Source organism: Lissotriton vulgaris, chromosome 10, assembly GCF_964263255.1.
Source record: "Lissotriton vulgaris chromosome 10, aLisVul1.2, whole genome shotgun sequence".
Classification (NCBI taxonomy): domain Eukaryota; kingdom Metazoa; phylum Chordata; class Amphibia; order Caudata; family Salamandridae; genus Lissotriton; species Lissotriton vulgaris.
In genome coordinates, this window is record NC_141698.1 from 901583105 (window position 1) to 901603634 (window position 20530).

General features: G+C 43.0%; 1 protein-coding gene across 1 annotated transcript in view; it reads right to left on the bottom strand.

Moving 5' to 3' along the window:
• LOC147688983 (calcitonin gene-related peptide type 1 receptor-like) overlaps positions 1-20530 on the bottom strand; it is a 2326554-nt gene that overhangs the window by 995237 nt on the left and 1310787 nt on the right. The window contains exon 7 of the mRNA XM_086941876.1: positions 6848-6960. Coding sequence (XP_086798002.1) covers positions 6848-6960 — 113 coding nt within the window. The remainder of the gene's footprint in view (positions 1-6847; positions 6961-20530) is intronic.

Consider the following 20530-nt stretch of genomic DNA (forward strand, 5'->3'; position numbering starts at 1 on the left):
TCTTCACATCGAGCCGCCTGCAGCATCTTCAGCTCCAAGCACCATCGACCAGCGTGGCGAAACCCGACACTACTTCGACCCTGTGCACCCGCTTCCTGTGGGTGAGGTAACTCAGCTCCGCCGGTGTTCCTACGCTGGTACACATCTCAAGGGCCTGTGTCTTAAGTTTCAGCGTTCTAGGTCACTCGGAAGGTTCCGAACTATCTAACTTTGTACTTTTTACGCACCATAGACTTTCCATTGGTGAGTGCGTGCACTTTAAACACTGCACCCGAGTCCCGCGGGCCTTTCCTGACTTAGTCACTGCTAGTCTCGAATAGCTCCAGCTATTCCCAAGGCCCTAGGCCTGTTTCCGTTCTGATTGGTATCTCTTATACCACTTTTTTAGTATATGGTTTAGGTGGCCCCTAGGGCTCATCCATATTGTGTAACTTTTGTGTATTTTAAACTGTCTTGTGATTTAACGCTTGTGCTTCTGTGCTCATAAAGAGTCCAGGGGATTTTATAGTTAATAAATCAATATATATTTTCAATATATATCTGTGTGGTGTCCCTTTCATGTGGTATTCAAGGGGGTTGTGTATGGTATTACAGCTGGCTTCACATGCCTTTCAGAGTTTAGCCTAAGACTGCTTTGTCCACGTTACCACTAGGATAACTGGTCTACAAGGTTGAATTACAACCAATCATCATAAGGGTTGCTTGGTATGGTACAAAGTGATCACTAGAATTAGTGAGCATTATATACCAGGCCAACTTCTCACAGTTGGCAATAGGTCTCTGGGCACTTTACCACTGCTGATCAGTGCTAAAGTGCATATGCTCTCTGTATACATTGTTATTGTGATTGGTTTTCCATGATTGGCCTATTTGTTTTACCAGTAGGCCCCTAGTGAAGTGCACTGAGTGTGCCAGAGCTGGTGATTCAAATGCTACCAGTGGGCCTGCAGCACTGATTGTGCCACCCACATGAGTAGCCCTAAAATGGTGTCTCAGGCCTGCCACCACAGTGCCTGTGTGCAGTTGCTAACTGCCATGTTGACTGGGCAAGTGCACCCACTTGCCAGTCCCTAAACCTTTCCTTTTCTGCATATTAGTCACCCCTATGTTAGGCCCAAGGGCAGAGTGCATTGTAGGTAAAAGGTAGGACATGCCCTGATGTGTGTGGCATGTTCTGATAGTGAATTACAGCCCTTTTCGATTTTCACTATTGCAAGGCTACCTGTTCCCCATAGACCAGAAAGGGCAGTTTGATTATAACATCTTATAATCCTGACTGACCCAGGGAACATGGTAGAAATTCGAGTTTAGTATGCCTGAATAATAAAATTAATTTTTTTAGTGAAGTTGGTTTCAACATTCTGTGTTTGAAAATATCAATTTTAGAAAGTAGGTATTTTCTTGCCTAACTATCCAAGCCTGCCCCTGCTAGGTTGTGTATTGATTGTCTGGACTTTGAATGACAGGGATCGGTGGGTCCAGGAGACAGGGTGAGTCAGCACAGAGCTGAAAAGAGAGATCTACATGTAGATGGGTGGGAGGAGTTGAGCCTGGGACCTAAATAGGGCTGTGCCTTCCTTCCACAATGCTGGCTCCACCCCCTGTGGTGCGTCTGATGTTTCTGCCCTGCACTGTGAAAGGAAAGAGGGAGTCATGTACACAGAGTGCTCCAGGACTGACCAGAACTGGTTTGGACTAGGCAAAGGCCTCTCTGACTTCAGAGAACAAAGAAAATATTGGTATAAATACTGGGACCTAGACCCCAAGACTTTAAATCATTCTGGAATCAAGAAGGAACCTCTGCCAATGAGAAAAGCTGGAAGACAGACGAGGAAGGACTGTCCTGATGTGTGTTTGTGGGCTGACCTGCAGTAGCATTTCTGCCAAGGAGAGAGGAAGGACTTTGCTGTTGCTGTATCCCCTTGCTTGAAGAGATCTCCAAGGGCCTGAGTAGAGCTGGCCTCCTGTTAAGAAGTCCCAGGAGCAAAAGGACTTGACCCCCAGCTTCCCCCCTGAACTCTGCTGTGTGAGTTCTGACCTGCCTAGAGTGCTTGATCAATTTGTGGGGCCTCTGGAGGTTGCTTTCCGCTGTTTGGGGAGCTGGAAAGAAGAAAAAAAGAAAATCTACAATTTGCATGCATCGCTCGCTTGCGGACCGCACCGTCGACAGTGCGAGAAGATTCCCATCAACGCGAAGATCATCTCAGCGCCTGTTGCCGCTGCAAGACTGAAGCATTGTTTGCTTGCGGAGCGCATCGCCCCGGTGCGGGAAGATTCCTGTTGCTGCAAATATCGTTGCAGAGCCTGTCGTCGCTGTGATAACCGTCGCACGGCTTGCTTGCGGACCACATCCCGTCGCTGCGAATATTTTCGCAGAGTCCAGCGTCCAGTATCAAGGGACCGCTGCAGAAGAGGATCAACGCTGCGCCGCGCATCGCAGCTGCACCGAAGATCGTCGCCGCCCCAAAGATCGTCACATTGTGCCTGTGCAAGACGCTTCCTACCGGAGAAGCTGCACCCTGGAATCCATACAAGGTATCGCATCGCTCCCCATTCAGACCGGACTCGTCGCAATACACCCGCTGCATGCAGCGGGGTTGTCGCATTGCCTCCCCAGGGTCTCAGGAGTGACGCATAGCCTGTTTTTTTGACGCTGCAGTTGATGCTAGACTAGGAACTTTTGTCTTATCTACAGGTACTTTGGGCTAAAACTGACGCAATTCTGGATTATTTTGACGCAAACCCTAGAACACTTCTAAAGTCATATTCTTGAACTGTGTATGTTGGATTTTTGTCATTTTGGTCTTGTGTAGTCCTGATAAAAATACATTATTTTTCTAAACTGGTGTTGAGTCCATTGTGGTGTTTTCACTGTGTGACTGTGAATGTTGGTACAAATACTTTACACATTGAGTTTGATAAGCCTGTCCCCTCGTGCCAATCTACAAAGGGGGTGAGCAGGGGTTATCCAAAAAGTGTATCCCCCTTACCCTGACTAGAAGCAAGGGTCCCTATTTGGACATTGGAACCTACCTCTGCCAACTAGAGACCCCCTGATCTAACAATAGGTAACCCTGGGCAAAGTACTACACTACGCTCACGTAGTTTGCGCTACTTTGCACCACACGAATTGCACGTAGCACAGTGCAAACATGCGTAGCATAGCGTAACAGTCTTTTTTTGCTTGCTCGTGATCCTCAACGTCAAGTTGGCGACCGCAAGCGAGCAAAATGACATCCCGGCGAGACTTTTTCCTCATTCGCAATCAGCAACATCAAGTTGCCGATCACGAGTGTGGAAAATAAACCTCCTGGCGAGATTCTCAACACGGGGAGGTGTGGTTTCTCATTGCGAGTGGTCGAGTATGCTCGCGACCGCTCCCGATGAGAAACTACCAGTCCGCGGTGATAAAGCTGCAGCTCGAATAGAAATCTACTCGAGCGGCAGAAAACGACCACTTGCACTGTGCAAGATGTGGTTTGTAAAGATTGCACAGTGCGGACAAGCACCCTCCACTGTGGAACCAGTGCAAACAGCATTTTGCACAGTGCACTACGCAGTTCACGTAGCTCGCATAGTGGGAAGTGCACTTCGCGTAGCTACGAGTTTTTAAAATGAAGAAACATGTAGAGGTACATTTTATACCATGATCTCTAAATGAAAGATCACGCCCAGGTCAAAGATCACTCCCACTTTACTTTGGAGACAGGAGTGGGAAGGGGGCCAAGAGACTGGGGCTACCAGGATAGTTTCCAAATGAGAGGTCTCTTTCAAAAAGAAGGATTTCGGTTTTCTTTGTGTTCCCATTCAAACTAGTACATTTCATCTATTTGACTTCCTCACCCACGTAACTGTTGAAGTGGTGGGAGATTTCCTCCACATTCCTAGAAAAGGACATACTAGTCTGAGTGTCTCTCACTAATGAAATTGTTGAAAAACCAAAAGATTAATGTGCCTAACTGGGCCACATAAACATTAAAAAGTGTGGCGCTCAGTGATGACCCTTGCGGAAACCGTTAGGAAGTGAAAAGGGTTTTGATCAGAATCCCCCAAGGGAGATCGACTGCTCTCTATTCACAAGGAAATATTGGAGGAGATTTGTCGCAGAGCTGTGTAACCCTATATTTGTAAACGGTCTAACAGGACCATCTGACTAACAGTGTCGAAGGTTGCGGACTGACCTTAAAGAATGACAGCAGCCTTCCCCCCCATTGTTCATAATGGATCTTATCTTCTGTGAGGCAGCAACCAGCGCCATTTCAGTGCTGTGATTTGTTCTAAAGGCATGTGGGGCTTCATCAATAATTTAATTTTTATTGAAAACTTCCAAAAGGGTAGTATTAGGTTGTTTTTCCGGAATCTTTGCTGGCATTGGCAGAAGAGAGTTAAGAGATTATTTTTTACCATCGGAAATATTGAAACTTTTTTCCATTCCCTTGGAAACTTTCCTGATATAATAATACTATTTATTAAAGAAGTGAGGGAGGCTGCACCTGTCTCTGGTACCCCTTGTAGAACTCTTGGAGGCTAGGGGTCTGAAAGAGCTCCAGATTTAGTATGGATAATAAGCTCAAACACTTCTTCATTAGTATGAAGAGAGAACTCATTGAGCTCTTGTCTGCTCGATCCTAGTACTTTTTTTCCTTTGACATCAGTTTTACTATGATGTCTCAAGTCATTCACCATAGACTGCAACCTTATCCCTAACAAAGTTGGCTAGATTGTCGCACAGTGACTGACTAGGTGTCACTGTATTAATAAAACTAAAGGTAGAGAGCGAGTTGATAGTTTTACAAAGTTCGCTTGAAGAGCTTTTGGATTGATAGATCATATCAGTGAGATACTGAGTATACTATTAACTTTTTGTAATCTTGAATCATTTATTTATATTTAGTTTTATTGGTTAGATTATTGTTTCTTCTCCATTTCTTTTCTTTCCTGTGGCATTTCTGTCTAAAAGCCTTAAGCTCATGGGAAAACCAGGGTGCTGTTGGCTTGAATTTATTGCTTATGTTGGATCTTGGCAGAGTCAACCATGATACTGATCAATTAATCTAATTAGTAAACTTAGCCACATCTATATTTGAGTCAATGGACAGAGTAGGTTGGGTAGCAGACAGGATATCCATGAGATCTGGTATATTAAGTATGTAACAGTGTTAGTGGTTGAGATTTTTGTCAAAAACATTTCTGATGGCACTGAAGAAGATTTTGGTGAACAGAGCTTTGTCTCCCTTTAGCCATCAACCACACACACTGCTATTGCCTCGATCACATCCCATCCACTTACACCGAGCACTAAGTCACATTGCCAAGAGGCCCAAATTGGGCATACATCTATCTATTTGCTGGGCACTAATACACAAACCACATGGAGCAGAAAAGAAACATTGCAATACAATTCTAGACTAATGGACTTTGGGGATTATTTATTTTTCAATTTAAAAGGTGAAGTCTTTGCCCCAAAATGACTGAGGCAACTGTCAAATTCTCTGCTTGTGACTGGTACAAATGTGAGGATAAAAATCACAAGGGTTACCTGGTTCACCAAACATGAACAAATGATAAGTTACAATAACACAAAAACAATGGTCCACGTGGAGGTATTCAAGCTACTGAGAAGTTCATGGATGTATGACTCCTCCAAAATAAACAAAACAATGTTTATGCTGGCACATATATGAAAGTAGAATAATGATGTATGTATTGAATTTACAACATCAGAGTGATCACATGGTGCACAAATCGTGGGATGGTGATGTGGATATACCAGTGAACAACTGACTCATGAGAAGAAATTATTACAAAAAGACAGGGTAAATGAGGCTATATATATGTGAGTCAATGGTATTTTGACCTGTTGCATGATTTAAATGTCATCACCAGGACTAAAATTAATTTTAGGGCACTGATGTCAACGGGCCAGCTGGTCCCAGGGAGGACAAACTTTAAGTAGGGCATTTTGTGAGAAAAGTGTTAAGGTATGCAGGAAGAGGTCCTTACAAAAACATGAATTGGGCCCCATTGAGGCATTAATCCAGAATTCTATGTGTGCATCACTGAGGAATGAATTGAAGGCAAAATAGGCTTTGGGGAAAGATGACTATCCTGCGCCTCAAAAGGGTCAAGCTGAAGTCCAGCTCAGCAGTTTGAATCAGCAAAAAGAAACACATACTGCTGATGCTCATAAGCAGCTGTTGTTTCCTGGGGGATTGTACATTTCCAGCAGTTATACTATTGTCTCTAGTTTGAGCTGATTGGTTGTCATATGTGGCAACCTGAAGTTCACTGCCATATGGTAACGCAAAGAGACTGCTGGGTTTTTAAAATCCAGTAGTTCATCCCATGTGATACTTCGACCATCCTTAACTTTCCAGACCTTTACTAAGAAATTAAATGTTTAATGACAACCGTACATAAGGGTGAGCCGAGTAAAAGTATAACCATCCTTGAATACATCTTCACCAATGAATTGGCATCTCTGGTATCATCATTTTAACTGATATTAGAAATCAAAGTACACGGTCTGCTGCGAAAAAGGGCACAAACCTTGGTGCATAGTCTGGCCAGTCATAATAAGCCCAGACCAAGTGGAGACTCTACATTGTTAGTACTCTAGTGAGAAAATAAGCAACTACAAAAAGTGGCAAAAAATGACTCTATACAGACATAGACAAACATGCTGGATGTCCTATCCGCCCTATTACAAGTACCTCATAGACCATGGCACTAGGAGTCGGGTAGGCTAGATTTGACTGAGCTTCCTATCCACCAAAGTCTAAAACAGGCCCCACGTCCTTAAATACAGCCTCATGCTTCTCAACACTGACATGTAACCAGCACTCACCTTCAGCTTTTCACTAGTATAAGAGATGCACAGGGTGTAGTTCGACCAGGTACGATTGCTGTCCGGATGTCGGAACCAATTCCCTGTTTCGTCACAGTATTTTAGAGCCTTTTCTGTAACAATAAAACAACTGACTTTATTACAAGCACACTGGACAAAGGATAAATCAGGCAAATACAGAAATCTAAAAAGTAATGTATGATTAAACATTTTCTTCTTATCAAAAAGGAGAGCAGTAACGTAGAAATTAATTCAGACAAACGCAGTCCAATGTTAATATTTTCTTTCTGACGCAATGTCAGAATGAAAATGGTGTTATTACGCACAGATGCAGACAAGGGTGGTCTGTTTCTGAGTTCTATTGTTAGAAAAATACTTCAAGCTCCAAAAAGTGTGATGTGAAAGTTATTTTTCCAGGCTTTATTTGTTTGACACTGTAGGCATTGGCATACAGAGCAAATAATATGTTATTGTTTGCAATCAAAAATAGAGTCATTTACTGCGTGCTCGGCAATTCAAATGAAAAGGAAGAAACTAACATTTGCAGAACCCAGATTCTTTTTCCATTGACAAGTAGAACAAATATACAGTCTGCCTGTACGGACGTGTAGGTAGTGATCCTCCAACAACTAGATGAGGAATTAGTGAAATGTCATCAATGGCACAGAGACTCAGTGCAAGCACATGTATGGTGCATATCTCAATCTAAATATTCCTATGCACATTTCTGATGTCAGAATCGATGATTAAGGAAGTTACAATTAGCTTAGAACGCAGAGAAAGTACTTGAGCATCTTTTAAAACCCCATAGGAGATTCAATTGCTCTGAGAAAAAGTGAGAAAATATTGCACATCCTGGGGACCTCAGATGCAAAATATAATTTGGACTTTCTAACAAATGTGACTTGTGAAGGGGCAGTGGAGGATTGCGAAGCAAATACAGGTCCAGGATATGCACATGACAGCAGCTACACAAATAGGAAGCGCTCCTGAACTATTTTAGTAATTTTGAGCATCATTTCAAGTTTCGAAGAAAACCCATGTCAGTAAACAGGGATTGCTGAGGCATGGTGCCAATATTGTAATCTTACTACCATATACACTGTGGCATGTCAGATGCTTACACAGTATTCAAAACAGATAGACATGGCATATCCTAATCCAATGAGGGTCCCAATAACTAGGGGGCATATTACCAAGGGCCTTATCGCCGCTTTAGCAGGAATTTTTCCCGCTAAAGCGGCGATAATTTTATCCCCCTATTACCTAGCTGTCGCTAACACTAGTTAGCGACAGCTAGTAGGAGATAGTGATCATCTTGGGGCCCGCTTTGCATGTCAGTGATATTTATCACTAATGACATGCATAGTGGGCGTGCTAAGATGTTAGCGACTGGAAACAGTCGCTAACATCACAATCTCCTGTTACCTACTTTTGGAAATATTCGCCCTAAGCGCGAATATCTGCAAAAGCTAACGCCTGCCCAGAGCAGTACTTAGCCATGTTATCCAATGGTAGGTGGATAACATGGCTAAGAGCATTAGCTCGCTAATGCATGAAAATCGCTGACTTTTCAGCGATATTCATGCATTTTGCCGATTTTTATCGCTTTTGAGATACACCTTGATAATAGCAAGGTTTATCTGCGATAAAAATCGGCGTAGCTCGGCGATAATAATATTGCCGCTAATCCAACATAGCGATAATTATCGCTAGTTGTTGGTAATATAGTCCTAGGTTTGAGAAGGTCACTGAAATGAATCAGGGATTGTAACAGCATTGGTGCTGCTAGACTTAGAGAAAGACTATTTCTAGATACGATCCAGGCCCTTCAATCAGGCTGTCAGTTTAATACATTTCTCAAAAATAGTATGCCGTGAGTTGAAGAATGAAGTACAAAGAAACACGCAGCTTCATTCTATGGAGAAATAGAGATACACTCTGCTTGTCCCTGTTACTTAAAACCGCTAGTGGTTGGTCTGGGTGTGGCACTTGGATAAGAGGAGCTTCTTATCCCTTATAGGGCAAATTTACCTGCAACAATTGTACACTTTTAGTCCGGTCATCGCATTATGTTTGTTCCACCTTCCTGCCCCCTTCTCCCAAATAAAAATACGGAGTTTGTGTTTGGCCGCATTTCGTATTTGAACGGAAAATAGACTAATTATGTTTGTATTCACTCTACTTTCTGTCGTTTATCCTAGGAAAATAATCATTACAGGCTCATAAGGCCAGGATATTTCTCATTTAATTTCTATGGAAAGGGTAGTAGTTTTCATGTATTTTTTTGCACTTTTATATAGCGCAAACTCAGTCTGAAAGAATTGGAGCACTTTAAATGTGTCCCAGTTTCATTACACAGGGACGCATTCATTTTTTGGTTTTAGGCATGGGGAGATAAAGGGCCAGATTTATCAGAAGTTTGTGTTGCCCTTGTGTCACGCAAGGGCAACGCAATCCTGAAGTCAGATTTACCAAGCCATGCAAGGCCACCCTGCGTCACCCTGCGTCACCCTGCAGGGCTCGGTAAATCTGGAGTAACGCAGGGCAGCACACGTTTGCTGCCGTGCATTACTATCCACCGGGAAGGCATTACATGGGTGAAGCGTGGGTGACCACCAGAATCCACCAGAGCTTTTCGGCTCAATTCAAGATCTACCAAGAGTAGTAAACCTGGGAATACGTCAAAACTGAATGCCTTCCCGAAAGAGGTGCAACAAGGAGAAATATCTTTATTTCTCATTGTTGTTTCCTCTTTATAAGTGCGGTGAATATAGCAGCACACTTAGAAAGAGGAAAACACCTCAAAGGATTGTTTTTGTGCTGGAAGGTATCCCTTAATGCCCAAAAACAAACCTGTCTGCAACGCAGGAAGCCTTGCACCCTGGCACAAGCACTCTCACTAGGCAGCACATAGTGCGCTAGCACGGTGAGAGAGCTGCAATGCACCATATCTTCATAAATATAGCACATTCCTCACCTCTCCATTTGATGCCGTGCAGCAAATGGTCTTTCTGTGTTACGCATCGATAAATCTGCCCCTCAGTGATTGGACCAGAATCACGGGATGCTGACTTGGCACGAGACTACCTGGTTCCCCAGTCCCAAAGTCGGAAGCTGTGGCCCTTACGCCACATTCTCTCTTTAGAACAGTACATCACAGGAACATTTCAGTTAGGGTTGCGACTCTATAAACTCATGCTGTTTGTTTCTCTAATCAAATGTTTCGACAATATGCTTAAACAATAATAATCCACATTTGTAAAGCGCACAATCACCCGTAAGGGTCTCTAGGCGCTGGAGGCCGTTGGGAAGATTAACCAAGCTATTGCCCAGAGTCACATGGTACTGGGCTAATCTGCCACCGGTGCCAGGGATCAAACCGCGATCCCCAGATGCGGGAGTCAGTCGCCCTGGCCGCGGCACCACACCTCTCCCATAACCATTACTGAAGTATGATCGAAACTAATAAACGTGATCGCCACAGCTGGCAGTCCAATGAACTATAATCTTTTTATGTAAATCAGTTTCATCACTGCTCTGGCATTTTTTGTAAGACTGAAGACTGGTATACTGAGGCGTTCTCATCTACATTTCAGAATATGTTAGTGTTGCAACTCGTTAAGTAACTGCACTGAAGCTATAGGTTTGTACTAGCAGGTGAGCGCCTTGGCTGAAAACACATTAATATAGGCAGCCAAAAAAACATATATTGCTATAGGATGGAAACACCTCCTCTTACAATCTATGGATAATTTGTACGTATTCATATATGCCCTGATAACACATCTGGCTTTCTCTTGATGTTCACCACATTCTTTAAAAAAAATATTTTTTTTCTATGAGTTTGCAAAATCAAATTGTATTTTTGTCGCCCCTTCTCCTGTCTGAAAACATGTCATCAGACAAAGAAATGTGAAAACACCAACAGCACTCTAGAAGCAATTCACCGCAATTCAACAGCGAGGAATAAAAGCTCTGATGGTCTTGACAACACCGTGTTTTTTTACTAGTTCACTTCACAGTGGGTCAAGAGGCCTTTTTTCTGTGGAGAGGGAGTTTGCTCATTTAACGTCCTGCAGCCTTACAGAATGCATCAATGCTTGGTGCAGGCCACAATATGCTAGATAGCTCGGAAGTTTTTGAATCTAAAGACTCATCATCTGTATGTGAAATTATGTTTATCACAAAATATTAAACACATGATAGACGTAACATCTATATATAATCACTGTATTGTTGCGCATAGCGTATGTTTTATTTGATTTTTATGGTACTCTGCACTTTCGCAAATTTACCACATATATTACGTAACTGACTGTACAGATTACATTCTTTATTAAAAACTATGAATATCTAGTACTGCCAAATGCCAAACATCCAGGGCAATCTTTTCTTGATTATTATTCTGGGTATTATGTTTGTTAAATTGAGAAATACAACAAACATTTTAGCATATTTTTCATTACTTTTTCAGGCTTGAATTAGTTATTGATGCAGGGTTTGTCACCAGAACGCTGGCCAGATTCTGCTGAAAAAAGCGCATAGTTTATAGTTTGCACAAAGAGAACAAAGAGATATGTTCAAACAACCGAATGCCATTATAAAAATTGAAAACCCTGGCACAGAGGTGCACAAACACACCAACAACAGGGTCAGTTTCAGGGTGGTGTTTGGGTGTTGTCACATCCCAAATAAATTCATTCTTGCGTTGTATTTGGGTCTGGTGGTGCCTCAATTGGATCTGCTATATATGTGTCTATCTATAATAAGAATCTAGGACCCTTGTTGGCTTTACATGGCTACTGACTTGTCTCCCAATTCCTTAACCTCACTTTTTTTGGGGAGCGAGCCATGAATATCTCTAAAAACAATCTCTTTTAACCCCTTAGCTGCGGGTGGTTTCCCCCCCGCTGTGCAAGGGGAGGGGGGCCGCGTGCGGCGCCGCTGTGCTTGAGACGAGCTCGGCTCGTCATGAGGCACAGTGCAGCTGCACTCATGACGAACAGAGCTCGTCACAACCACACCCGTTTTTCGAACATTCAGCACAGCAGGGTAATTATCCCCGCGTGCAACGTTCCAACGGCCGTGACGAGCTCAGCTCGTCATGAGTGCAGCTGCACTGTGCCTCATGACGAGCTGAGCTCGTCATGAGCATAGATGAGGTTAATAAATCCTTGTCTATGCAGTGATATAATCTGATGTACTAAGGTGAAATACTTGGTAAAAAAAATCACATTTTGAGTTTTGAAGAGATTGTATCAGATTTTTACCTTTTGTTTGTTGCTAAACAGATATACCAAATATTTGTATGGCTCAGCTTGTGCTTGGACTCTTCAGAGCCAAGCCAGACCCAAAGCTCTACTCTGGCTCAGACCATCCTATGAGTTTGCCTGCATGCCCTTCTCCATTTGGAACTCAGGTTTAGTACATGGGGCTATCAATCACTTGACAAAATGATTTGAAAAAGGCGAGCACTAGAAACATGGAACCGTAACCACAACTCTACCATCACGGTTCTTGTAGGAGAGACGGAGAAAAGTTCATGAAGTGAAAATACAATTAAAAAGGTGATCCCATGGACAGTGTGTTGTATTTGACTGTAGTCATGTGTTCCTAGGGAGAATTACCAAGCCTGGGAGGGATGGACACGAACATAGCTTCAGGAGCGGTGTTTGGGGTGTGACACCTCTTCGGAGCACTCTTGGTTTGACCTAGGGTCCCAGATTGTTTTCTGCTGTGTCGGTGTGGGTTTTACTTGTCATTCTCTTTCCACTAAGAGGTTATAACTTGTTCATTTTATGGATACGAATCCTAAATATATATAAGGACTGGTTTACCCCAAAAATAGTAAATCTGCACCTATAGAATTACTCCTTGAGCAACCATTGGCAATCTTTCGGAGTAGCATTCCAGCCCATTGTTTTCACCTACTGCACCACTCTAGACAGTGTTACACCTCATGGAAACAGTCAATCCCAAACCGTGGTGGCCTCACCCTCTACCCTGCATCCGACTGCTTTTTTTGGGGTAGGGGGAATTCAAGATTCACACTCAAATCTCACCGACTAAGCCAAAAGCACGGCCGGCAATGAAAGGGTTAAGTAATCATGTGCCATGGGAGGATAGAACATTACCCCTCACTCTCTCAACTACTTCCACAACTTTAGAGTAGAGCTTCAACTATCCTTGGAGTAATCGAGCAAGTAAAACAAGTGAATCTTTTGAAATTGTGTTTAAAAGTGCATGCAAAGTCAAGCAAAAAAACAACTACAGTATCACAAATAGAAACTCAGATTAAGGGTCTCCAAGAAAGTTACAATAGTGTAACGTAACGGAAAAAAAACAAATAAATCACAAGCTATGCACAATGATAATGCAGTGAATATCTACTGGGGGTTACTTTTCACGTCATCGATGTTGTATAAAGCACCATTTGACATTGTACATTGTAGTTGTGAGTCTTTACATTTAAAAACGTGTGAGCTGTCCAGCATGCTGTGGACAGTAGCAATCACTGACACATTATCCAATTCTTATTGCAAGGTAAATGAGTAAAACTCCCCAGCAAGAAAGGCCTCTTGACATAGTGTGAAGTGAACGAGTAAAGAATATGCTTTCCCAAGAACATAACAGCTTTCTCCTCACTGTTCAAGTGGGTGCAGAAAGATGAAATTGCATTCAGAGTACATTTTGAAGCATTCTCATTGCTTTCTACTATGACATGTTTTCTGACTGGAGAAGAAGTTGACAGAATGTAATTTTCTTTTGCAGCCTCACAGAAACAAACAGTTTCTCGAAGAATGCTCTAAACATCAAAAGAAATCGCTATTTTCAAGGAAAGAAAGCTTTACACAGAACCAGCTGTATGAAAATGATACGTATGAATATGTACAGACTGCCCATAGATTGTAAGAGGAGGGGCTGCCATCCTACAGCAACAGATGTCCTGTTGGCTTTCCATATCATGTGTTTTCATCAAAGGATTTATTTGATCTGTTGGTTTAGGTTTAGGTTTGTTTATTGTACAGTTAATAAAAACTCACAATTATAAAACGTACAAATTTTAAAAAAGTCGGTGTCTTCATTAAAACTAATAAAGTGCAGTAGTTCAGATGTAAAAAGTCTCAGCTATTGTTGTATATGAGTCTGTGGAGTTTTCGTGTCCTTACTGCTTCCACTTCGATGACCGTGGTAGCCAGGGGTGTTTGTTTTGTTGTTATTTGACTTCTGCTAGAGAAGACCCTCTGGTTTTTTCGTTTAGTCTTTTGGCCACTATCTCAAAGTATTTTGTTATTCTGCAGTTTAGCTGAGTTTCATCAGGGTTAAAACAGAGCATCACGGCCTGCCAGCAGCTCGTTATGCCTTTCTGGTTCCATAATGTTCGTAGCAGTGAGCGCCTTATGTCCAGGAGTTTTGTGCAAATGCAGATTATATGTATAAGGTCCTCTTTCGCAGAAAGACAGAGACGGCATTGATTTGCGGGGTTTTCCCTTGCCCATGGTGCCAAGTGCGGAGCTATAGGAATTCTGCCCATGCGCATTGTAAGAAACTTCTTTTTTGTCTTTTGTGTGAGGCCCATCATTAGGTAGTCTTGTGGTTTTAGAGCGCTGTAACCTTTCAGCACCGCCCAGCCGTGCGCTCTCTTAGCTAGGGTGGCTTTGTCCTCGATTAATGAAACCATCTTGGTGACTTTTGACACCACTTTTTTGAAGGTACGAGGGTCAGTTGCCGACTCCCATAAGTCTGTGAGTCCTAAGACCTTCAGTGAGTCCATTAAGTAGGTCCTTGCAGGTGAGTTGTCTCTAATCGATAGTTCCGTCCATAGATGGGCGTTTAAGGACCCTTGGTCCGCATCTCTGATTTTCCGCCAGCTTTTTAGGTATGCGCCTCTTCTCTCGACTGCTTGTTTCTGCAGGCCGAATTCTAGCCGAATTTGTGCTGGTGATGAGTTGTTGGGGAGATGGAGTATTGCCCTGTATGCTCGACTGATGGTATTGTCTAGTGTTGTTGCGTCTTTCCCTCTCATGGCCTCGCTGCCATAGGTGAGCATGGGCTGTAAGCGAGCTTTTATTACCTGTAGGAGAGGGCCCAGGGTCCGGTCTGGGAGTACTTTCTGCAAGGGTCTTATCGATAGGTGGAATGTCGTACCCTTTCGGCGAATGGCATCTAGTTGTTGTTTGAAGGAGCCATTGCCGTCTATTATGACTCCTAGGTATTTGTAGGAGGTTACCTGGTCTAACCTCTGTCCGTTCAGGAACCATGCAGGTTTCCGTTTTTTATGGTAGTTTATTGTCATTACTTTTGTTTTGTTTAAGTTGATAGTTAATGAGTTGGTTTTTGAAAATGCATTGGTTTTATTGAGGAGATGTTGAAGACCGATAGGGGACCGACTGATGAGGACTAGGTCGTCAGCATATAGAAGATTTGAAAGCGTGATGTTGCCTAGTCTTGGGGCGTGGGATTTGACTGTCTCCAGGTCGTCGGGGAGGTCTGCGAGAAAAAGGTTAAACATCGTGGGGGCTAGGACGCAGCCCTGTTTCAGGCCTTTACTGGTCTTGATTTGTATCGAAAGATGCGTGCCAGAACCTAACTTGATCCTGACCCAGGTGTCGGTATATAGCATTATCAGCTGTTGTAAAAGTGGGCCTGGAATTCCCCATCTGTCCATCTTCCGCCAGAGTTTTTGCCGATCCACATGGTCGAACGCGGCACTGTAGTCTATGAAGCACGTGAAGATTGCCCCCTTAGAGGTTTTTGCAGCGTCGGACAGAAGGGTTAGCGCCATGATGTTGGTTGAGGTGCCCTGGCCGCTGCGGAATCCAGTTTGAGTTGCTGCGATGATGTTTTTTCCTGTTGCCCAAGATGTTAATTCCTCCAAAATGAGGCCTGCATAGTATTTGGCCTCTGTATCGATGAGGGCAATAAGACGATAACTACTTGGGTCGTTCCTGGCTCCCTTTTTGTAGATTGGGCTAATTATCGAGCCTCTCCAGGATGTTGGTATGCTGGCCGTTCCTCTTATTGCTTGAAATACTGGTGTCAGAGTATTGCACCAGAAGGCTGCGTCTTGCTTGTATAGGATCGGCGGTATCCCGTTGGGACCGGGGGCCCCCTCGAGTTTGCCTTTCAGGATTAGTTTCCTTAACCTATCTTGGTTGACCTGGGGTAATATTTCTTCTCGGTGCGCGGTAGGGCCCGGTATGGGTGAATGACCTCTAGCCACGACTGAGTTTTGGTCCTCGATTGGTTTAGACCTGCCGGCTTGGTTCTCTTTGTGGGGGAATGTGCCCAGTTTGTCGAGGCTCTGATACCCTGCGTCTGACCTCTCTCCCCCTGATGCAGGGTATGTTGGTATATTCACATGTCTTCAGTGCAGTTCCTTAATGAGTTGTATTACTAACATACTCCGAAATGCAGATGAGAACACCTCAGTATGTCATTCTTCTATTGCACAATTTTGCCAGAGCAATGATGAGATTAATTTCCTTGAAATTAATATTTTTTTGTAACTGTTAAAGGTGCCGATAGTGTATTAGTTTTGGTCATACTTCAGTAACTGGGTACATTGTGGAAACACTTCATTATAATTGCAAAGCGCATGAGTTAATCAACTTGCTTTCTGAACAATGCCTCTGATGTGTTGTTTTAAAGACCACTAATCCTCCTATTGATATTGGAATAGGAATGCTCAGGCCATCCTGCATGAAAGATTAAGTGGGCATACATTAATTATTACTCATTAGTCGTACATGATATATTGCAGATGTCAGGAGAAAATATAGCCAACACAAAAGTAAATGGTTTATTTTTCTGTGCAAATGCAAACTACATATAAAAAATAAACTGCATCCTCTCTTTTGGGAAAAGGGACAGGAATGTGGAATTGCCATAATGCGATGACTGATCAATAAGAGTGGAATTTCCGTGGGCGATTTCAAATACCCTTCTTACCATCCACCCCTCCGGTCTACACCTATGGCAGCCACGGCCGGTAGTAGGTGTAACTGCGGGGCAGTGACTTAGGGAGGGGGAGGGGCAGGATGGGGGGGTTGCAATGTATGGATTACGGACTATAACAGGCAAGTAAATTTATAAATAAATAAAACTAATTTCATTGTGTGCACTGCATCACCAAATGCGATGCAGTGCACACAACGAAATTCGTTTTATTTATTTATAAGTTTACTTACCTGTTATAGTCCCTAATCCATACATTACAACCCCCCACCCTGCCCCTCCCCCTCCCTAAGTCACCGCCCGCCCTGCAGTTACACCTCCTGCCGGCCGTGGCTGACCTATGGATTGGCCTTATAAGCACTATGAACCTCCCTTCCTGCCAGTGCCATATCCAGACCCGCCACACGGAATTCAACTAAACCGGGGAAATGGTATTAGCTATGTCCGTCTCCCCTCAGAGGGAAGAGTCTTCTTCATGCAAGAGAGAAACACTGATCAAATCCCATAAGAAACCCCGTGAGACCCACTGATTATCTGTGGAGTCTGCGAACCTCTATTTTAATCATAGCAATGAGCAATGTTACCATTGCATCCTAAAATGTTAGTTCCAAGAGGCAAAGGGTAACATGGTTACCTGTTGCCCAAATGAATGTTGGGCAAAGCTTTTTTGAGGGTATAATCTTACCGCACATGTTTTATTAGACTGTGCCTTACTTTGAACTTGATGAATGTTGTTGCATTTTCTGCCTTGACATTAGGGGAACTGTTGTCTGAAGGAGTTTGGGATATAAACAGGAGTCATTAGTAACATCCTTCTTAATAAAAGAAATATTTTTGGAGTATAAAGCTTTTCCACACGATGATTGAGAAAATCATCTTTAAAGAGTCTGGTGGAGGTCAACACAAGTGGAAAGGCATCTCTTTGTATGTGCGCTTACTTTCTTTTTTACGCTGCCAGTAGTTTATCTTAACCGCATCGCTGCGGCGGCTTTTCCCGCTGTGTGCGGCAAAATTCAAAGAGCCCTGTTACATGACGAGCTGAGCTCGTCATCAGCACACGACCCCCGTGGCTGATGATGAGCTGAGCTCGTCATCAGCAGCAAAGAGGTTAAGCCTCTTGTGGTCAGATCACTATTAACTGAAATTATTTATCATTGTACCATTTTTTAAAGCTCAGATGAAGGTGAAAGTAGGCAAATGTGAAACTGGACTATTAGTTAGGGGGCTGATGTTAGTCCACCAGAAGTAATAATGCTACAATTCTTGATAGTCCAGGTAAAGGTTTCAGTAAGGTGTGAAGCATTTAAAAGTACCAAAATAATAAAAAATTAAAATAGACAACTATATTAAAATCCAGGTCCAATATATAAAAATAGAGGACAATTTAATGAATAAATACCACCAAAATGACAAAAACTCCAATAAGGGGAACCAACATTATGAACTTTTGAAGTTTTAAAAGAAAAAAATCACAAAAAGAGTGTTAACAGCCAACAGCAGCCATCTGGTTGCACTTGACTGTGCCTAAGAAGGGATTAAGGCTGATCGCAGTCGAGCGTGATTCGGATACAGAAACCTGGTTAACCGCAGATGGAAGTCTTACCTTTTGACTTAGTCTCTGAAATTGATGACGAACATACTTTGTGGCGCAAGACAGAGGCTGTGTCCAAGGAGGGCTTCCTAAGGCCGAATAGGTATCCGATGAAGTCCCAGTGAAACTGTTGACACTGGGCAGGCAAGCTTAGAGTGGCTGAAATTCAGAATTCATTTCCAAGGAAGGTCCTTTGCCGGCCAGATACTTTTCCCACCATTGCTCAATTCAGATATCTACTTTCTATAATTTTTTTGGAGCTCTGATTTCTCCAGTGGAGCAAGGCTGCAGACTGTAGATGATAAGGGCTCCACAAGCCTGGATAGCTTCTTTGTGACACCCTTCTGAAATGGATTTGCTACTGTGGAAAAATTCTGAGCAGGAGCAACCTGAATCTGTGGCCCAGCGACAATGTTGGATAGGCTTAGCAGATTTGCCTCAATCCTCTAGGTGTTTTTGGATTCAAAAAGTGTCTGAGTCACACGTTTCTCAGGAATTCAGGAGAAGTACACTTTGACATAGGACAAGGTCGTAGAACCTCAGGAACAGCAATTTATGGTCAAGAATCACTCCAGCAAAAACCACCAATAGGTTTCAGGGTAGGTCCACTGGATAGTGGTCTTAGGTTTATCCCTTCTGAACCTCTCTTTCGCAGTAAATTGAAAACTTGGCTGTTCTCCATCTCTTAAAATTGCTTCTCTTTCCAAGTCTGTAGTCTATAGCGCTGGGACACCCCCTTTGGGGGTAGCCGTGCGCTTTACAAGCTTCATAAATAAATAAATAAATAACATTAGCTAGGATCTTCCACAAAAGTGTGCTTGTTGCAGCTTTTGTGTCCCTGTAGAATAACATACGGTCAGCCAACTAGCCCTTGGGGTCTGCTTCTTTATTCTGGGTACAAGTGTGAGTGAGCAGGGTCAGCCCTTAGGTTCTCCTACAGGTCTCAACAGCAGGTATAGTACTTATTCTGTCTTCTATAGCCACAGCAGTGTTATGAAGAGAATGTTCAGGGGTACCATAATAATGCTTGACACTAGCCTGTGAATGAGAGTGACTCATAGCCCCTCCCTAACAATTAAGGGAACAGTGCCAGGAAGTAACCCTACACACTTTTGCAGCAGTTCCTATGTGCCCTTCTGTAAACAATCCCACAGTGCCCCCCTTATCCCAATTTTAAAATAAAATGAAACCCTTACCCCTTTGTGCAGAGCCTTTCGCCCACCACAGAGGTTTGGCTACGAAAATGAACAACCCCACCTCTGTGGTCCCTTCAAAACAGAACTGGGTGCAGCTCCTTTCCCAAGGGCGCATGCCTGCCTAGGTGAACAGGTGTCAGCTAATATTTGTCTGTGATTGGATACGCATATTTGAATTTAATCAAGTTCCCGGGCGCAGCCTATATGGTCATCCTGTTAGAGGAACTGAACAGCTCCCCACACCTAAGGCCTTTGTTTTAGCTCTGGATCATGTTTGCATCTTATACAAAAGGGGGCATTGAGCTCCTGCAAATGGGCCTTCAGAGTCTTTAGGCAGGCAAAATGTAACTTTCTAAAATTACCTTTCCATACATTTATTACAATTACAACTTTACCAGTTAATTGGACTTGAAATAGATATTTTAAAAAGTCGAGGAATTACATTTTGAGGTGTTTCTTAGCCGGAGAAAACATGATTTAATCTAATATTGTATCCCATGCTTTTCTGTAAAACAGCTAACCCCGCTACACAGAAAATAGCTTTTGAGGCCTTTTCACTGTACGGACATGTTTAACATTAAACCTTTACATGTCATACTGCTAAACACCGTGCACCCTGCCTTATTGAATGTAAGGCTTAGGGGTGACATATTAATAATTAAAAGCAAGGATTAGGCCTGTCAAAAGGGGCTATTTTAACAGGTTGCATTTGCAGATAAATTCCCGCCCAGTACAGCTATATCTGGCAGGCCTGCAATCATGTTTGCACTGTCGCTTTAGAGTGTCACAAAATGTGTGCTGCAGTCCACAAGTGACATTTAACTTGCAGGCCCTCAGTACATTTAGTGTCACAATAAACTAGGGTTTTATAGGTACTTTAAATGTGCCAATTAGGAGTATAGCCAAGTGTGGCATGTTTTATGGGTCGGAGTACCT